The sequence below is a fragment of the Pogona vitticeps genome, chromosome 1 (genome assembly GCF_051106095.1).
Source record: "Pogona vitticeps strain Pit_001003342236 chromosome 1, PviZW2.1, whole genome shotgun sequence".
Classification (NCBI taxonomy): Eukaryota; Metazoa; Chordata; class Lepidosauria; order Squamata; family Agamidae; genus Pogona; species Pogona vitticeps.
This window is the reverse complement of record NC_135783.1, coordinates 182,096,957-182,112,558: the sequence shown is the minus strand read 5'-3', so window position 1 is coordinate 182,112,558 and position 15,602 is coordinate 182,096,957. Positions and strand designations below refer to the sequence as shown.

Sequence of the window (15,602 nt, the reverse complement as noted above, 5' to 3'; positions counted from 1 at the left end):
CCTGTTTCCACCAGGCGGGCGTCTCTGGCTCTGTCGGCTTCTCCAGTTCCCTCCCAATCAAGCCCTCCTCCTCCTAAAAGGGCAGAGAAGAGGAAACATCTTTCAAGCGATTGACATCGCTCAAGGGAACGCAAAGAGAAACGTCGCTCTCGACGTTGACACAGGTCTTCCTCTGATGAATCCACTACTTCGGGATCGAGGCGTAGAAGACATAGATGCCGCCGCAAAAGAGACTACTCTTCTTCTCCTTCGACGTCATAGGCGCGCTAAATACATCTATGTGTCTTCCTCTTCTTTGGCCTCCTCTCCTCCTCGGAAGCATCGACGTCGACACAAAGAATCAGTGGGGAAGCCTTCGCAACCAGCTCCGCTTCCAGCTAAACCGATGGGTCCTCCTGCTATTGCTGTCTCAATGGCTACTCCATTGCCCCCCCAACAGCAGTCGGTTACTGCGGCGCTCGATGTCGACCCTCGACGTCAGAACAGGGGACATGAGCTTTCATCTGATGATGAGGTGCCTTTCTCCTCTCAGGCTTCTGACTCCGATCGTGATCTCCCTCAACAGCCAAAGGGTGATGAGCTACCTGTGGGGGAAACTGTGGAATCCGACACCGGCGATCCACATGACTCCTCACCTTCCGAAGATTTTTCTTCGTATTCCCAGATGTTGTCAAGACTAGCAAAGACTCTCAAGTTGCATATGGATGAGCCTGCACCCCCAGAGGAGGATCTCATCTTTGGGGATATTAACAAGGAACGCTCCCCTCCTCCTAGTTTATCCTATCTACCAGCTTTGTTGAAAATTATAAAAGAACTTTAGGACCATCCTTCTGCTGCGGTACCTCTACCTAGGTGTACTGAGAATATGTACAAAATCAATGGAGATGATGCCAAGTTTCTCCTGAAACTTTCGATTCCGTAACTCCCCCATCGTTGAAACTAGTTACACCAAACCCACTGGGATAGCTCATGTCGTCCCTACGAATAAAGAAGGCAAGAAATTGGAAGTGATTGGTAGACGCATCTATTCACTTATCTCCTTCCTGCTTTGTATAGGTAATTATCAAACTGCCTTGTGTGCTTACCAAAAACAACTCTGGTTGAAGATTCTCCCAGGTTTACAGCTAATCCCAAAGGATGTTCGTCAGGGATACCTTAACACATTTGAGGAAGCCCAAACGGTTTCTAAGCACTAGAGGATCACCACCAGTCATTCAGTGGAGGCTGCTGCTAGGGTCCTAGTATCATCGGTGACCCTTCGCAGACATGTGTGGCTTCGCTCCGCCAATATCTTGGATGATGTGAAAACTAAGGTTGAAGATCTCCCCTTTGATGCCTCTGGCCTTTTTAGTGAAAAAACCGACGGCCACCTCGAGGAATTACACAAGGCTATGAAAACGGCAAAGTCTTATTATATCCAACCGCAACCTTGATTCACTAGATATCAATGGCGGAAGCCTTCCACCCAGTATACTCCACCTGCACAGCAGTTTAGACAATTCAAAACTCAGTCTCAATCTAGATCCTCACAGGGTGCATCCTCAACCTCTACTTACCGTGCACAATCTTCTCAGAGACGTCAGTTGTATAAACCTCCTGCGAAGAAACACAAGAATTATCTTTGACTCCAGGACAATACTTCTACATTCCACTCCCACAACAAGACTGCAACCGTTCTTTAAAAACTGGTTCATCATCACAAGAGATTCCTGGGTTCTAGACATCGTTCGTTCCGACTATCGTCTGGAATTTATAGAATATCCTCCTCTAGGTCAGGTAGAACACACATCATTCGACCCTACCTTAGAGGAGGAGGTTCATTCCTTGCTAAGAAAACAGGCTATTCAGAAAATTCCAAGACAAGACGCCGCAAACGGTTTCTACTCAAGGCATTTTGCCGTCTCCAAAAAAGACGGTGGAAAAAGACCAATCATGGACTTAAGAACCTTGAACACTTACCTTCATCCTCGTCGATTCCGCATGGTAACCTTAGAGTCCATCATTCATCTCCTAAAACGAAAAGATTGGTTTGTGGTCGTCAACCTAAAAGACACATATTTTCACATAACAATTCATCCCGCTCACCGCAAATTCCTCAGATTTGTCTTTCAAGACATCATTTATCAGTTCCTGGCTCTTCCGTTCGGCCTCGCCACTGCCCCCTGGACGTTTACAAGTGCATGGCACCTGTCGCGGCTCACCTGAGGCTGCACGGTGTCCATGTGTTTCCCTATATGGACGACTGGCTAGTGGTCTCTCCATCCAGACACAGAGCCCTAAAAGACACAGAGTTCACTTGTGCTTTGAAATCTAGGTCTCACCATAAATTACAAAAAATCTCATCTGATCCCCTCACGTGTTGTGAATTATATCGGTGCTACAATAAATGCCACCAAGGGCCGTATCTTTCTTCCACAAGAGCGAATCCACAAGATCTTAAAAGCTGTGAAGAAATTCAAACCACGGGCTACAGTCACGGCATTGCATGCTCAGCATTTGCTCGGTCTTATGGCATTGACAACACCGGGCTTAGCACATGCTCGGCTCAAGCTCAGGTCGTTGCAAGTCTGGCTTCTGTCGCTCTTTGACCCTCTCCGCGATCATCACAGCAAGAGTCTTCGAGTCACGCCAGAACTGGCAAGACAACTACAATGGTGGTCGTTTGTATCGCATCTACAAGTGGGGCGTCCCTTTCAACCTCTACAGCTTACTGTCCAAGTCACCATGGATGCAAGTCCAACAGGCTGGGGGGCGCATTGCGACTGTCATCAAGTTCATGCCCGGTGGTCACTGCAGGAACAGGCTCTCCACATCACTCACTTGGAGATTCGAGCCGTCATCAAGGCTATCAAAGCTTTTTTCCCCCCAGTACATGGTCGTGGTGTATAAATAGTCACAGACAATACCACGACCATGTGCTATATAAACAAGCAAGGGGGAACTCATTCTCACTCACTTCTGTTACCCTCTCTACGTTATTACAGTTCCTCCGGTACTTGTTCGATTTCAACTTATCTATTTCTACGTTGAAGGTTTATCTTGCCGCTGTCGTTTCCTTCCAACCTCGAGGGTCACCTGCTTCTCACCTTTTTTCTCACCCTACGGTGAAAGCCTTCCTCAAAGGACTAGTGCATCTATGACCTCCTGTGAAACGGCCAGTGCCGCAATGGTTTCTTCATCTGGTATTGCATTCTCTGATGCGGCCACCTTTTGAACCAATGGCCACATGTGACCTCAAAATGCTTTCAATGAAAGTACTATTTTTGGTGGCTATAACTTCTGCCCGCAGGGCCAGTGAATTGGCTGCCCTGCGAGCTGACCAACCATTCTTACAATTTTTTTCGGGACAAGGTGATATTTCACACTGATGTATCCTTTCTCCCTAAAGTAGTATCTGACTTTCACTTGAATCAGCCTCTTTTCCTCCCTACTTTGTTTTCTGAACCTACCAATGACACAGAGCGCATGCTCCACACCTTGGACGTCAGAAGAGCACTTGCTTTCTATGTTTCACGGACCAAAGACTTTAGGTTATCTCCCAAGCTCTTTCTCTGCTTCTTTGGACAAAAGAAGGGTCTTATGGCAGCTCCTTCGTCCCTTTCCCAGTGGCTTGTTTCTGCAATATCATTAGCCTATGAACTTCAACATAGAACACCACCTGAAGGTCTGCGTGTCCACTCTACGAGGGCAGTTGCCTCTTCTGCAGCTCTCCTGCATGGTATAGATCTACCTGACATCTGTCGGACTGCCACTTGGTCGCGAGCGTCCACCTTTATCACACACTACAGGTTGGACCTCAGGGCCAAGAATGAGACGAGATTCGGCAGGGCTGTGCTGACTTCTGCTCTTCAGTGACGGCCCTCCTTCCGGTGAGTTAGCTTGCTAGTCACCCTTTTTGTGTGCATTCACAGAAGACCATGATGAAGAAAGAGGGGTTACTTACCTGTAACCCTGGTTCTTCAAGTGGTCATTCTGTGAATTCACACAAACCCGCCCTACCTCCCCACTTTCCGTCACTGAATTTATCTACCTCATGCCTGCACATCTGTGGTGGAAAAATGGAACTGAAGCTTGGGCAGGCGGAGCATGCACAGTGTAGGTCATCTTAAACTACAGTGGTGCCTCGCATAACGAGCGCACTGTTTAACAATGAATCCACATAGCGATGTGGATTTTGCGATCGCTAATGCGATCGCATACCAATGTTTTATCGCATTGCGATGGGGGAACAGCTGCTCGGCGGTTCCAAAATGGCCGCCAGAACACCCAAAACAGCCGCCGGAACACCCAAAATGGCCACCGGAACATGGGGGAACGTCGCAGAACTGTGAGTTTTGGGCCCATTTGGAACGCATTAAACTTCATTGGGTTTCCCCGTTCCATTTAGCGATGTTTCCCCATAGCGAAGGTTAATCCGGAACGGATTAACCTTGCTATGCAGGGTACCACTGTATTTCTTTTCTGCAGAGCTCGAGAACATTCTGAAGGAACCAGCGCTGGCGCTGACTTAACCCTTTTTGTGTGAATTCACAGAATGACCACTTGAAGAACCATGGTTACAGGTAAGTAACTCCGCTATTCTTTTTCTTTTGTGGGCTGTCTTTTTGGCTTATATAAAGTTCTTCTTTCACTCTTTCCTTGTTCAACCTCCCCCCCCCCCCAAAAAAAAAAGATTGCTAATTCTTCTTCTTGGTCTTTGTGAATACACACTAATGGGATTGATGGTACCCATGCAAAACATTCCAGAACCTTTCCAAGATGATACTCCTGGAGGGATGTGTTTCTGTACACTTGGAATCATACACTCTTCTATGCCCTCCCTCTTTCTCCTATAATCTGTGAGACCTTTGCCAAATTGAGCTGAGACAACACAAATGGCATCCAAATAATACCATGGTGACTTTGCCAGCCCTGATTTTCTCTGCTCCTACTCCTAGCTGATTATTGCCTCCATCTGTCACTCCTGCCCCATCCCCTCACTATGGCCAGCAGAACACTTCATCCCTAGTCCTTATACTGTAGTCTCCTATGAGGTACTGATTCCATGAGGTACTAATCCCCCTCTACTCAGCACTGGTTAGATCTCATATTGAGTACTGTGTCCAGCTCTGGACTCCAGCTTTAAGAAGGATGCCGACAAACTGGAACAAGTTTAAAAGTGGGCAACAAGGATGTTCAAGAGACTGGAAACCAAGGCCTATGAGGAAAGATTGAAAGAACTGGGCAGAAGACTGAGAGGGATATGATAGTACAGATACTTGAAAGGTAGTTATATAGAGGAGGGGCAGGATCTGTTCTCGATCATCCCAGAGTGCAGGACACATAATAATGGGCTCAAGCTACAGGATACCAGATTTAGGGTGACTATCAGGAAAACATAATCATCAGAGCAAGACAACAATGGAACTAATTACCTCAGCAGGTGGTCAGTGCTCCAGTCCTGGAGACATTCAAGAGAAAATTGGACAACCATCTGTCAGATAGACTTTGATTTGGAATCCTGCATTGATCAGGGGACTGGATTCGATGGCCGTATAGGCCCCTTCCAACTCAATTATTCTGTGATTTTATGGAAGAAGAAAGAAATGTGTACGTTTTTATATTGTGTAATGTAAACCAACTGTTTTGATATTAAATGAGAATAAATATTGATTATATTGAAATGAAAGGGATATATGAATGTCTAATGTGATCATCTAGTATCATGATATGTCCTGGTGATTTTTACCAGCTGGATCAGTCCATGTTAATGAATGGAGGAACATAGCTGGTTAATCACATCAATATGTAAATTCCTTATGTTTACAGACAGTTGACATACATAAAGAGAAAGTGGCTAGAAGAGAAATTGGTATCTTGACTACGAACAAAAATACATCACGAACTCACAAAATCATTGCACCTGCCAACCTGGAGCGACCAGTTCGTTATATTAGAAAACCTATTGATTATACAATTCTAGATGATATTGGACATGGTGTAAAGGTAAGTACTAATGTAGAATAAGTCTGATATGTGAACCGTCCTGTATATTTTCAGAATGCAAAGATTTGTGTGTGGACTTCCTGGCTTCTCCAAAATAGCAGCATGAATTATCCAGTCTTTTGATAACCTTCACTGATGTGTTAGTATTTTTCTTCTGTATTGCTCTCTCTTTGAAAAACAAACCCTACTTTTGTGTGTCTGTGATAGCCACATTTTGAGTAAATGTTAAGCTTTCTTTTCATAAAACATTTGATGTTCTCCCCTTTCTTTTGATTCTGTTGTCAAGCAGGACCTGTGTGGCAACAATATATGCATCTTTTGTGTTCTGTTTGCTTTTCCCACATCTTGTTGGTGACTCTTGTAGGATGTCACATGGCATTTGCTTTGTCTCAGGCCAGCCTCATGATTTCCTGACTTTAGGGGGTTAGCTTGTGCCTCTGATAGGATTTTCTAAAACAGAAAATTAATATACATAGAAAAGTGTCTACACTTCACATTGTGTGTAGCTGTAAAAGTTCCTATAGTATGCTTTGACATATTGCTGAATTGTATGTCCTGTTTGAATTATATGTACAGTTTCTTTGCATGATTTGTGTAGGTACATATTAGATAGCATGAGCAAATTTTGTTCGTGTTCTTGCATGTCTTTTCTGAAATGCATTCTTGAAATATGCAACATGGTTAGCAGTCTAAAAAATTGGGAGAAAGCTGCTGAGCAAAGAAATGGTAATGTGAATAGGAAAGATTTACAAGGCCTGAAGTTCTTTCAGTCAACAGAACTATACCAGCTTTCATGGTACAGAAATATATATTTTTTTTCATGAGAACTAGTTGAATTTGCAGTGAAATGTATTTATTTATTCATGTGGCTCTTCTGAGCTACATGTAATACATGCTACTTCACTGTCCAAAAAGCAAACATTAAAATCTCTTTGGTGAAGAGAAGACTTGTTATACTTCAGTACACTAACTGGTATAGTACAAATGTGTTCCATCATTTTTCTCTTGAAGCATTTGTTATATTAAGTAGTACTCTGAAATATAATGAAAGTGCATAGTAATTTTATGTAAAATAATAGCATTAAATATGAATAAATTAGAAACATACCATAGTACCTGTTCAAATGCATGTATGATGGCTCAGTTGTAAATATGAAGCATGCAATATCAGATTTTCAAATCTTATAAAGTACATTGAGCCGAAGTGATAATATTAATTAATATTCATATTTACTTCCTGAGCAGCAATAACTAAACTAATTTAATTAGATCACATTCTCCATTTCTTGTGCAGCTTAATCATTAGGGAAACAAGTAATAATACCAAGCATATGTACTCTGTCTAAAAGAGACTGCTTATATATACAGCTTTTGGAAGAATAACAAGACTATCTGATAATAATACAGTATACCATATTTTGTAATAATTATGGGCTGCATCCAGCAACAAGTGAGCGAACTGCTGCTTGTGTAGAGAGAATTTCTTTTCCTCCCTTTTGCCCTGCAAGCCCCCACAAGCTCTCCAGATCTGCTCTGTATCATCTCCAGCTCTCTAAAGTAGACTTGGGCGAGTGCATAGTAGGAAAGAGTGCTGACTGCAAAAAAGGGAGTACTTCTATTTTCAGTATTTATTCCTGTAGTGGATGGGCTCTGTTGGATACAGACCCATAGCTTGTTGAGTAAAATTGATAGCAAAATTTTGAATGCTGTAATTTAACCTGGAAATTAAGAAGCATCATAGTTTGCAGTTGATCTGGTGAACTGATATATTGATGAAAACATCATTATGATTGACTAAGTAGTAGATTTGTGACAAAATACATATATTAAGTTTTGTCATGCTTAATGTCTCCAGTATTGCATGAAAGTTTGGAAATATCCCTTATGTGAACAAACAAACAAAAAACTTTGCAACAACTTTGAATTGAAATTAGCAATTTATCAGTCTAATAAAAATTGTTACAGCAGTAAAATTTGCTGGAATCTATTCCGAGTAAGTTAATAAAGTAAGTCTGTTGGTAAAACTTGATAACAAAATGTTGTTTGCCAACAGTTGGTTCTTGGAAGAGTTAATGGTGAACCATTGTATTGTGTCTCATGAAGCAGTGCTAGAAACATTGAATGTTACCTCCTTTAGAATTAATTAGGTCTCCAGATGGTTCTGTTAGTCAATGATTTTATAAAAATTCACCATGAAAACCTTTTGTTCATGACACATTCTGCTTTAATCACTCTTTCTGTGATCTATTGATACATTATTTTGTTGATGCTAAATGCTTAACTTCTTTCTTTTCCCCCCTTCTCTCTTCATATTCTGAAGTTTCAACTAACCTTTCAATGCTTTTCTTCCTTACCTTTTTTATTTGCTTCATTTATGCATTAAGTGGTTGCTTAGATTTAAGGTAAGAAACGACAGGGCTGGATTTCATTCTTATTCTTCAGAATATTACATATGGGGAGAGTGTCTGTTTCTCACTGGGGTGGGGAAAATACAATTTTAAATACCTTTCATGATTCTTAAAGTTAGTAATATGGTAGCACTTAAAAGATCTCATTAATTTACAAAGCCTTTGAAAACCTATAGGTTGCATGATAAAATTAAGTTGTATATTTATTCTCAAATCTCCCCCTGTGTAATAATCTATTTGTCCTATATATGCTGTGACTTGACTACCTCCATGAACAGTGCTTGAATTTGCAAGCTTAATATGTCTTGCAAAATCAAAAGTAACCTGGAGCATGTGCTTCCTTTTAAAACTTATATATATATATCTTGAACATACAGAATTAACTGTTACCCGTTTACTAATTGTCGATTTCTAACGGAATCCTTGAATGATTGCACCAGGTTAAAAATGCATACATTCCTTAATATTAGGCTAATGTTCCAGGGCAGTATACTGATACAAATAGCTGTGCTGTTCAAATTTTGCCAATGATGAAGATAGCAGAAATTTTAAAAACTGGTTGATACTCATTAGAAATGTAGATTTGAATTAATTTTATAACTCACTACATTTAATTATATTATTTAATTAAAATCTGAATTGCCGTAAAGCAGCTGACTTGAAGTTTGGAAAAGTGGAGCATGTCTTTCTACAATATCACATCTGTGTTGGCAGAGGAGCAAATCAAGCTCAAGCATAGGAAATAGGTTACAGAATTGTAAACAAGATGCAGCTCATTCACCCAGCCTTTCCCTCTCTCTTTATCTCCCCCCCCCCCCAAAAAAAGTTCTCTCCAGAGGATCAGGTGGGCCCTGAACACTGTAAACTGTGTCCTACATGTAGTGGGATATAGGAATAATCTGAAATAGGCATAGGGGTCATGAGCTTGTGGAGTGCAGTAAAATCTCGAAGTAATTTGGGACAGGGTCCTCCTCTCACCTAGTATGACACCTTTTCCACTGTTTAGGAGCCTGTGTCTTTTGCTGTATAGAGAACTTATGGTGACTAAAGTAGACTGCAGTGAGGAGGAGAAAGGGGGGGGGGAGAGAGAAAGAGAGATGGCATAAGCCACCTTTTGCTTTGATGACCATAAGGTACAACTTCTTAATTTCATTTCATATGGATAAGCCTGGCATTATTCTCCTGTCACTGCTATATCCTGTAACACAATGCAAAGACATACCACACATCTCTGAACTGCAAATAGGTTGCTTGATTTTGCATCACATTTAAATAGTGAATAGTATAAATAATTATAATAGGTTTATGGGGGTAGGATGGGCTATAGGGGCAAGAGAAGAAGGAAAAATAGTTGCACAGCCAACCTGTTCATGAAACTGTTAGATATAGCCGATTGTGGCTGAAATCTTGTTGCATAATGTGAGCAGAGTTCTACATTTCAATTTATTTCTTGCCAGTAAATAAAGAGCTCCACCATGATTCTTCATGGATTGCACACATGTGCATGCACCAATCCAGTATGCACCAATCTAATGTGCATGAGTGCTCCGAGAAGCATGATGACTACTCATTGTTTACTGGTGAAAAACATACCAAAATGTACAACTTTGCTTAGGTTATGCAACAGGATTTTGGCCTTTGATCATTTGAATTATTTTTAGTAACTTTATATCTTAGCATGGATAAGAAAATTGTTTTGGGACTGGGAAAGAATTAGCCTGTCATAAAAACCCACTTACACAGAAAAGCTTCTTCATGTGTGCCTATGTGTGTGTGTATGTATATATAAAACAGTTGCTGTAGAATGTCGTCTCCAGTCCAAGTGAGTGTATGTGGATGTGCTGTGGCAGATCAGACCCGAAGTGGCAGGCAAATATAGTTTCTTTCCCTTTACAAAAAGCAGTAATTCAGAAGGCCCACTTAAAAACCTTTGGCAATGGTTAAAGACTACCAAGACCTGAGATTGAGAGAGCCTTGATGCTGCAGACTGCCCATCATTACCTAGTTTAGCGACTGGCACATAATGTGCTTATTTGGAATCCTTTTCCTCCCATATAGTTCTGTTGGAATGACAGGCAAGTGATCTCAGATAATCCCTCAATACTATTAGAAAACATTTGGGAGGAGGAGAAGAGGCGTTTTAGGTATTCACAATTAGAGCTTCTAAAAAAAGAAACTATGTTGAAATTCTGCAGTCCTATCGGAAGATAAATTTAAGAAAAAAATTAATCCAGTTCCTATTCCCCCCCGCATGATACCTTGCTTGTTACAGTACTCTGTTTAGTCATTTAATATCCATATTACCTGTTTTGCCTTTTAATGCTAATTAATCTTTTGCGAGCTCTTGGTTTTCTGGATAAGGGCAATAATATTAAGCATAACAAGTTCTGTATGAATGGTGAGGACAGAAGATGTATCTTTTGCAAAAGGTTCAGCTTTTAGTATCTTGGTTAAGGATGACAAATTGTTACAGAGACCAATCTTTTTAGATCTTTCATTTAATTTGTGGAGACACTTTTCTTACCCCCAACGTCGAGCCATTATGGGTAGTGAAACTGGGAGCAAGTTGAGTAATTTTTATTTCTAAAGGAGTTATATACAATTAAAGTTACCATATTTTTTGCTCCATAAGACTCACCGGACCTTAAGATGCACATAATTTTTAGAGGAGGAAAACAGGGAAAATATATTCTGAACCAAATAGTGTAATAAAATATTTAATAAATGATAACAGAATAACATTTGAACCATGTAAAGTGAACAGCAGTCAACAATGGCATTAAGAACCATTACCACTGTCATTAACTAATGGAGAGACTTAAAGCTTTGTGTACTCTAGTTTATGTACCATAAATTTGTGTACCATAAATTTAATTCAAGTACATATAGACCATTATCAGCCAGTGATAAGACCTATACCACTCTACCTATATTTTACATTTCCTTTCATCCATCTCCTCCCCATGCTTATAGAAATGCCTCAATGACAGATGATATTGTTGTGCAACTCTGCCCATCTACAGCTCAAGCCTATATTAAGTTAGAAATGGTTTGTCTGATTTGGCACTGCATTGAGAGGTCCCTTTTAGTTGTGTGGGGGATAAATAGTGGAATTAAACTATTTAACAGCTGGTTTTCCTTATTTACTTTAGGTTATGCAAAAGAACAGCAACACAAAGCTTAACCCATTCACCAGCAGTAGCACATGCTCAGCTTAAGACCAAATCTTGGGTTTCTGACATAATTGAACATTTATAGCATGCAAGGCACAACAGCCATGAACAATGTTCTTGACAAGCCAAAAAAACTGAATACAAACTATAGTAGCTGAAATCAGGAAGCAGGTACTGTAATCCAGTTAGAAGTCACGAGGCACAGTTAGTTTCCTTGCTGCAACACCCTTTGGAAATACATTCTCTATTATATGCCCAGAACTAGTTGAAAAGTTTGCAAGTCGAATCCAAATTTCTCATAAGAATGCATCGAAAAGTAATTAATTAATTAATTAATTAATTAATTAATTAAAGGTCAGAAACTTTTAAAAAATTAAAAGAAAGTCACTTACCAGGTACTGTAGACTGAGCCCGGCTCTTCACAGTGCCTTGGTAGACCCCAGAACAGTCAAAAAAGAGCCCCAAACAGCTAAAAGTCAGCCGGCAGTCGGCAGCCATTTTGTGCTCTTCTCCACTCCTGCCCCTCCCCTCTCCCCACCTAACAGCTGATTGGCGCTGGTCTGAAACGCTTCCCAGGCAAGCAGGTTTCAACTCAAACGGAGCACTTTTTCACCCAAGCACGGTTTAACCCAAAACAAGCAGCTTTTAAACTAAATTTTACATTTTAAAATGACAATACCAGGCAATTCCAGGTCTCTCTCCCAGCTCTCTAACTGCTTGGACTAGCAAGGAAGCAGACAAGCAGCCTCTTCACTAACTGAAAGTTTGAATTTCCCTGCTTTCCCTGCCTTCCCCGCATATTAGGTATGCTAATATCTGTGCACTGGAGGATTGTGGGAGGAACATTCCAGCCCCTGATGGGGGTCCTGTGGGGCACCCCAAAACACTGAGTAGGTCTCTTGGCCTCTTTCAGGACTGGGGCTGTGCAGCCCTGCTCTGATCAGGAGGTGCAGCTGGGGGTCACCATGCCTTTGGGGGATAGGGCACAGAAAGGGGAAGAATTTTCAGGGGCCATTCCAACTCGTACCTGGCAGGGGAGATACCATTATTGTAAAAGTGGTTTTCCCAGGGTAAGGCTCATCTATTGCACTCTGGATGTGCTGACCCCTATGATTTCCCCAAATGTGGGAAAATCAGTTGCCTAAGTGGGGAACTGTGTTTGTGGTTTCTCCTGGTTTTTCTAGAATCACTCTTTTTTCCCTTTGGTCCTTGCCTATTTTCATTGCCTACTGCTATTGGCCTTGCTGGTTTTCCAGGTAGGCTGCAGGAAGCAGATCCTGGAAAGCCAGCAGTGCAGAATGGTGAGATCCAAACAACAAGCAGTCTCTGGTGCCAGTTCAGAGGCTTCCCAACATGCCAGTGGAAGGCTTCTGGGTGGTGGTGGCTGAACCCCTTTTTTTACTGTATTTACTCCATAAGACGCACATACTTTCTCCCCCTCTATTTGGGGGAAAAAGTGTGTCTTATGGAGCGAAAAATACGGTATTTGTCTTAGTTCGGTGTCCAGTGTATGAGTCATAATCCTAAAAATATCCTCAGGCATGTTAAAGGGCTAGTCATGCCCAGAGGAGCTTTTGATGGTGTCTTAGAAACCTAGAGCTCCATGCCATATTACAAACTGCCTGTGAAAATTTTGCAGCATCTTGTCAGCAGTGTAGGTCTTCAAGGAGCCTGCCTGGGTTTTCTACTGTTTGGAACTGTGAGAGGATCTGCATCAAAGATTATGGTGTGTGGGCGTTATCTGTTTCAGTGCAGTGGTTCTTACACTGATTTCAGATTCCTCCCCCTCAACCCTAGTCTTTCTCTGTTATATAAGAAAACTTTCTGAGGTACTCACAGAATATAATAACTGTTTGCAGTCATGTTTGCTTACTCAAGAATGTTCCAAAGAGGCCCCTGTTCTTAATGAACCTTGCCTGTTTTGTTACTTAGGGCACCTTAATTCAAATTGCCTAAGGCCCGGTTTTTGGAACCACAGCAGTATTAGTCTTGAGGACTAATTCTCATGCAGATAATTTTAGCTTCGATCTTAAGCAGATAGTATTACTGGCAAAACAATTCATTATTCAGTAACTTTAATAATTAGTATTCAGACAGATATAAACAGAAATAAAAAACAAAAACCTCGTAAAACTTTAAAGACTTATATTTCAGCGTGAGGTTTTGTGAGTGCATTGTATTCTTCAGCCAAGAAGAATGCTCTCATTCAAATATAACAGTTAGTTTTAAAGGTGCTACAACATTTTTGTTTTTTATTTGTTGTTTATTGATTTTTTTTGGTATGGATATGCTTGCACAGGCTAATAGGGCTGCTTCTTTCAAAACAGCAATTTAGTAATGAGCTTTTGATTAATGTTCTTTAGTAATGAGCTTTTGAAAGCTCTTACTTGAAATATGTCTTGGAAAATATCTTCTTGGTGTTCAGAGGGTTAGAAATATAAATAAGATAATATTTATTTGTTCACACAAGCTACGTGAATAGTTGACAAGCCTGTTAAAAACATTGCTGGAGTGTTTAAGCAAATAAAATTCATTCAACAGAAAGATTTGGCAGTTTTAATAGAGAGAATAAAATGTCTCCCTTTCATTGTTTTGTTCTTTTTTGCCTGCCATTGACATAGCTCATGTTTGTTTAGCTTCAGAACTTTGTGCTGTTAAAAGTTGATTAAGGATAGTCTTATTCATGTTTTCATAGAGGCAAGTCTCATTGAATTAAGTGAGGCTTACTCTCAAGTAACTAGACATAATATTGTAGGTTTAAAGAACTTGGTGTGTAGCTTTGTAATCTTCATGTGAACATTTGTGAACTGGATTTTGTCACAGTAAAATGCCATGATACACACTGCTTACCTTGAGACTGTTAAGCAAAAATAGTTTACCGCCAGTGCCAGTGCTATAAGTCAGTAAAGATGGAATTCAGCTGTGCATCTCACTCCTAATTTATTATACTTGAGACAATGATAATAAATATTCCTTGACATTTGAAAAAACTTTTAAAAAATAAAATACATTTAGGAATTTAAGACATTTCAAACTGATTACATTTTGCACTTTTGCTAGGAAAATGTTACATCTTAGATGGAAAATAGGTGCTTGGAAAAATTGTGAAATAGTTTATTATCAGTATCCATCCTGAATATATATTTCCATTTGTCTAGTAGTTGTTGCTTAGATATTGTATGTAAGAAATAAAATAGATAGGATTTTTAAGCATGTATGAAGAAGAATAAATGGAAACATTGGCTCCGGCAGCATTTATATTGTCATTCTTAAGCTATAAAATAAGTCAGCCATCTTGTGCGGTAGCATTGAAAACGTGGCTGGTCTTATAATTGGACTTTCAGTTTGAGCCCACTGGGAAATAATTTAGATATTTTGGATTCAAAGATCTGTCATGGTGATGATGTCTTCTTCATAATGTCATGCCTCATGGACTTCATCCCCATCCAGGTGGTAATTACTAGCTTCCTCAACTTGCTTAGAGAGGAGAACACCTTGCATCTCTCCCTGTGTTGTTTATTTTTCATGGGGTAATGGAAGAGCCTGAAGAAGAGAAATTCCTGGTTCTGTATAGAACATATTGTTTCTTCACTCTTCTGCAATCATGTAAACAGAGCAATGACAGAGGGCAGAGCTAAGTGCACCATCTAATTGTGTTAAGGAAGTCAGATGTCAGATTAATTAATTCTTGAAAAGGGCTTTTGTCTTATCATTCTGGCACACACTTCTACAGATATTCCTTTAAAAACATGGATTCAGAGTCCAAGGTCTCCTGTAAAATTCACAAGTGTTGTAAGTTACTGCCACTGCTGCTATCATGGGTGAGGAGCTGTGGGAGAATAAATTTCTTCAGGCGTCGATTACTCTCTAGTGGCTTGCTTTATCCACACAACAGTCTCTTTCCATTCATTAATGGAAGACATTAAAGTTAGGCCACATTTGTGATTTAGGTAGATATAAATCACTGACTTTTATGTAAATTCATGTTGATGCTGATGAGTGTAAGACATGCAATTATTCATACCTCCTATTCAGT

General features: G+C 40.4%; 1 protein-coding gene and 1 pseudogene across 19 annotated transcripts in view; both read left to right on the top strand.

The window, feature by feature from the left end:
- Positions 1–15,602, top strand: part of ABI2 (abl interactor 2) — an 87,067-nt gene that overhangs the window by 44,341 nt on the left and 27,124 nt on the right. For 10 of the 19 annotated variants that reach the window (XM_078379670.1, XM_072978528.2, XM_072978520.2 and 7 more), the window contains exons 3-4: positions 5,809–5,985; positions 8,370–8,387. In XM_078379670.1, the coding sequence (XP_078235796.1) occupies positions 5,809–5,985; positions 8,370–8,387 (195 nt within the window). The remainder of the gene's footprint in view (positions 1–5,808; positions 5,986–8,369; positions 8,388–15,602) is intronic. The other 9 variants (XM_072978542.2, XM_072978535.2, XM_078379675.1 and 6 more) reach the window with 1 other exon arrangement.
- LOC140703460 (U1 spliceosomal RNA) lies at positions 12,586–12,740 on the top strand (annotated as a pseudogene).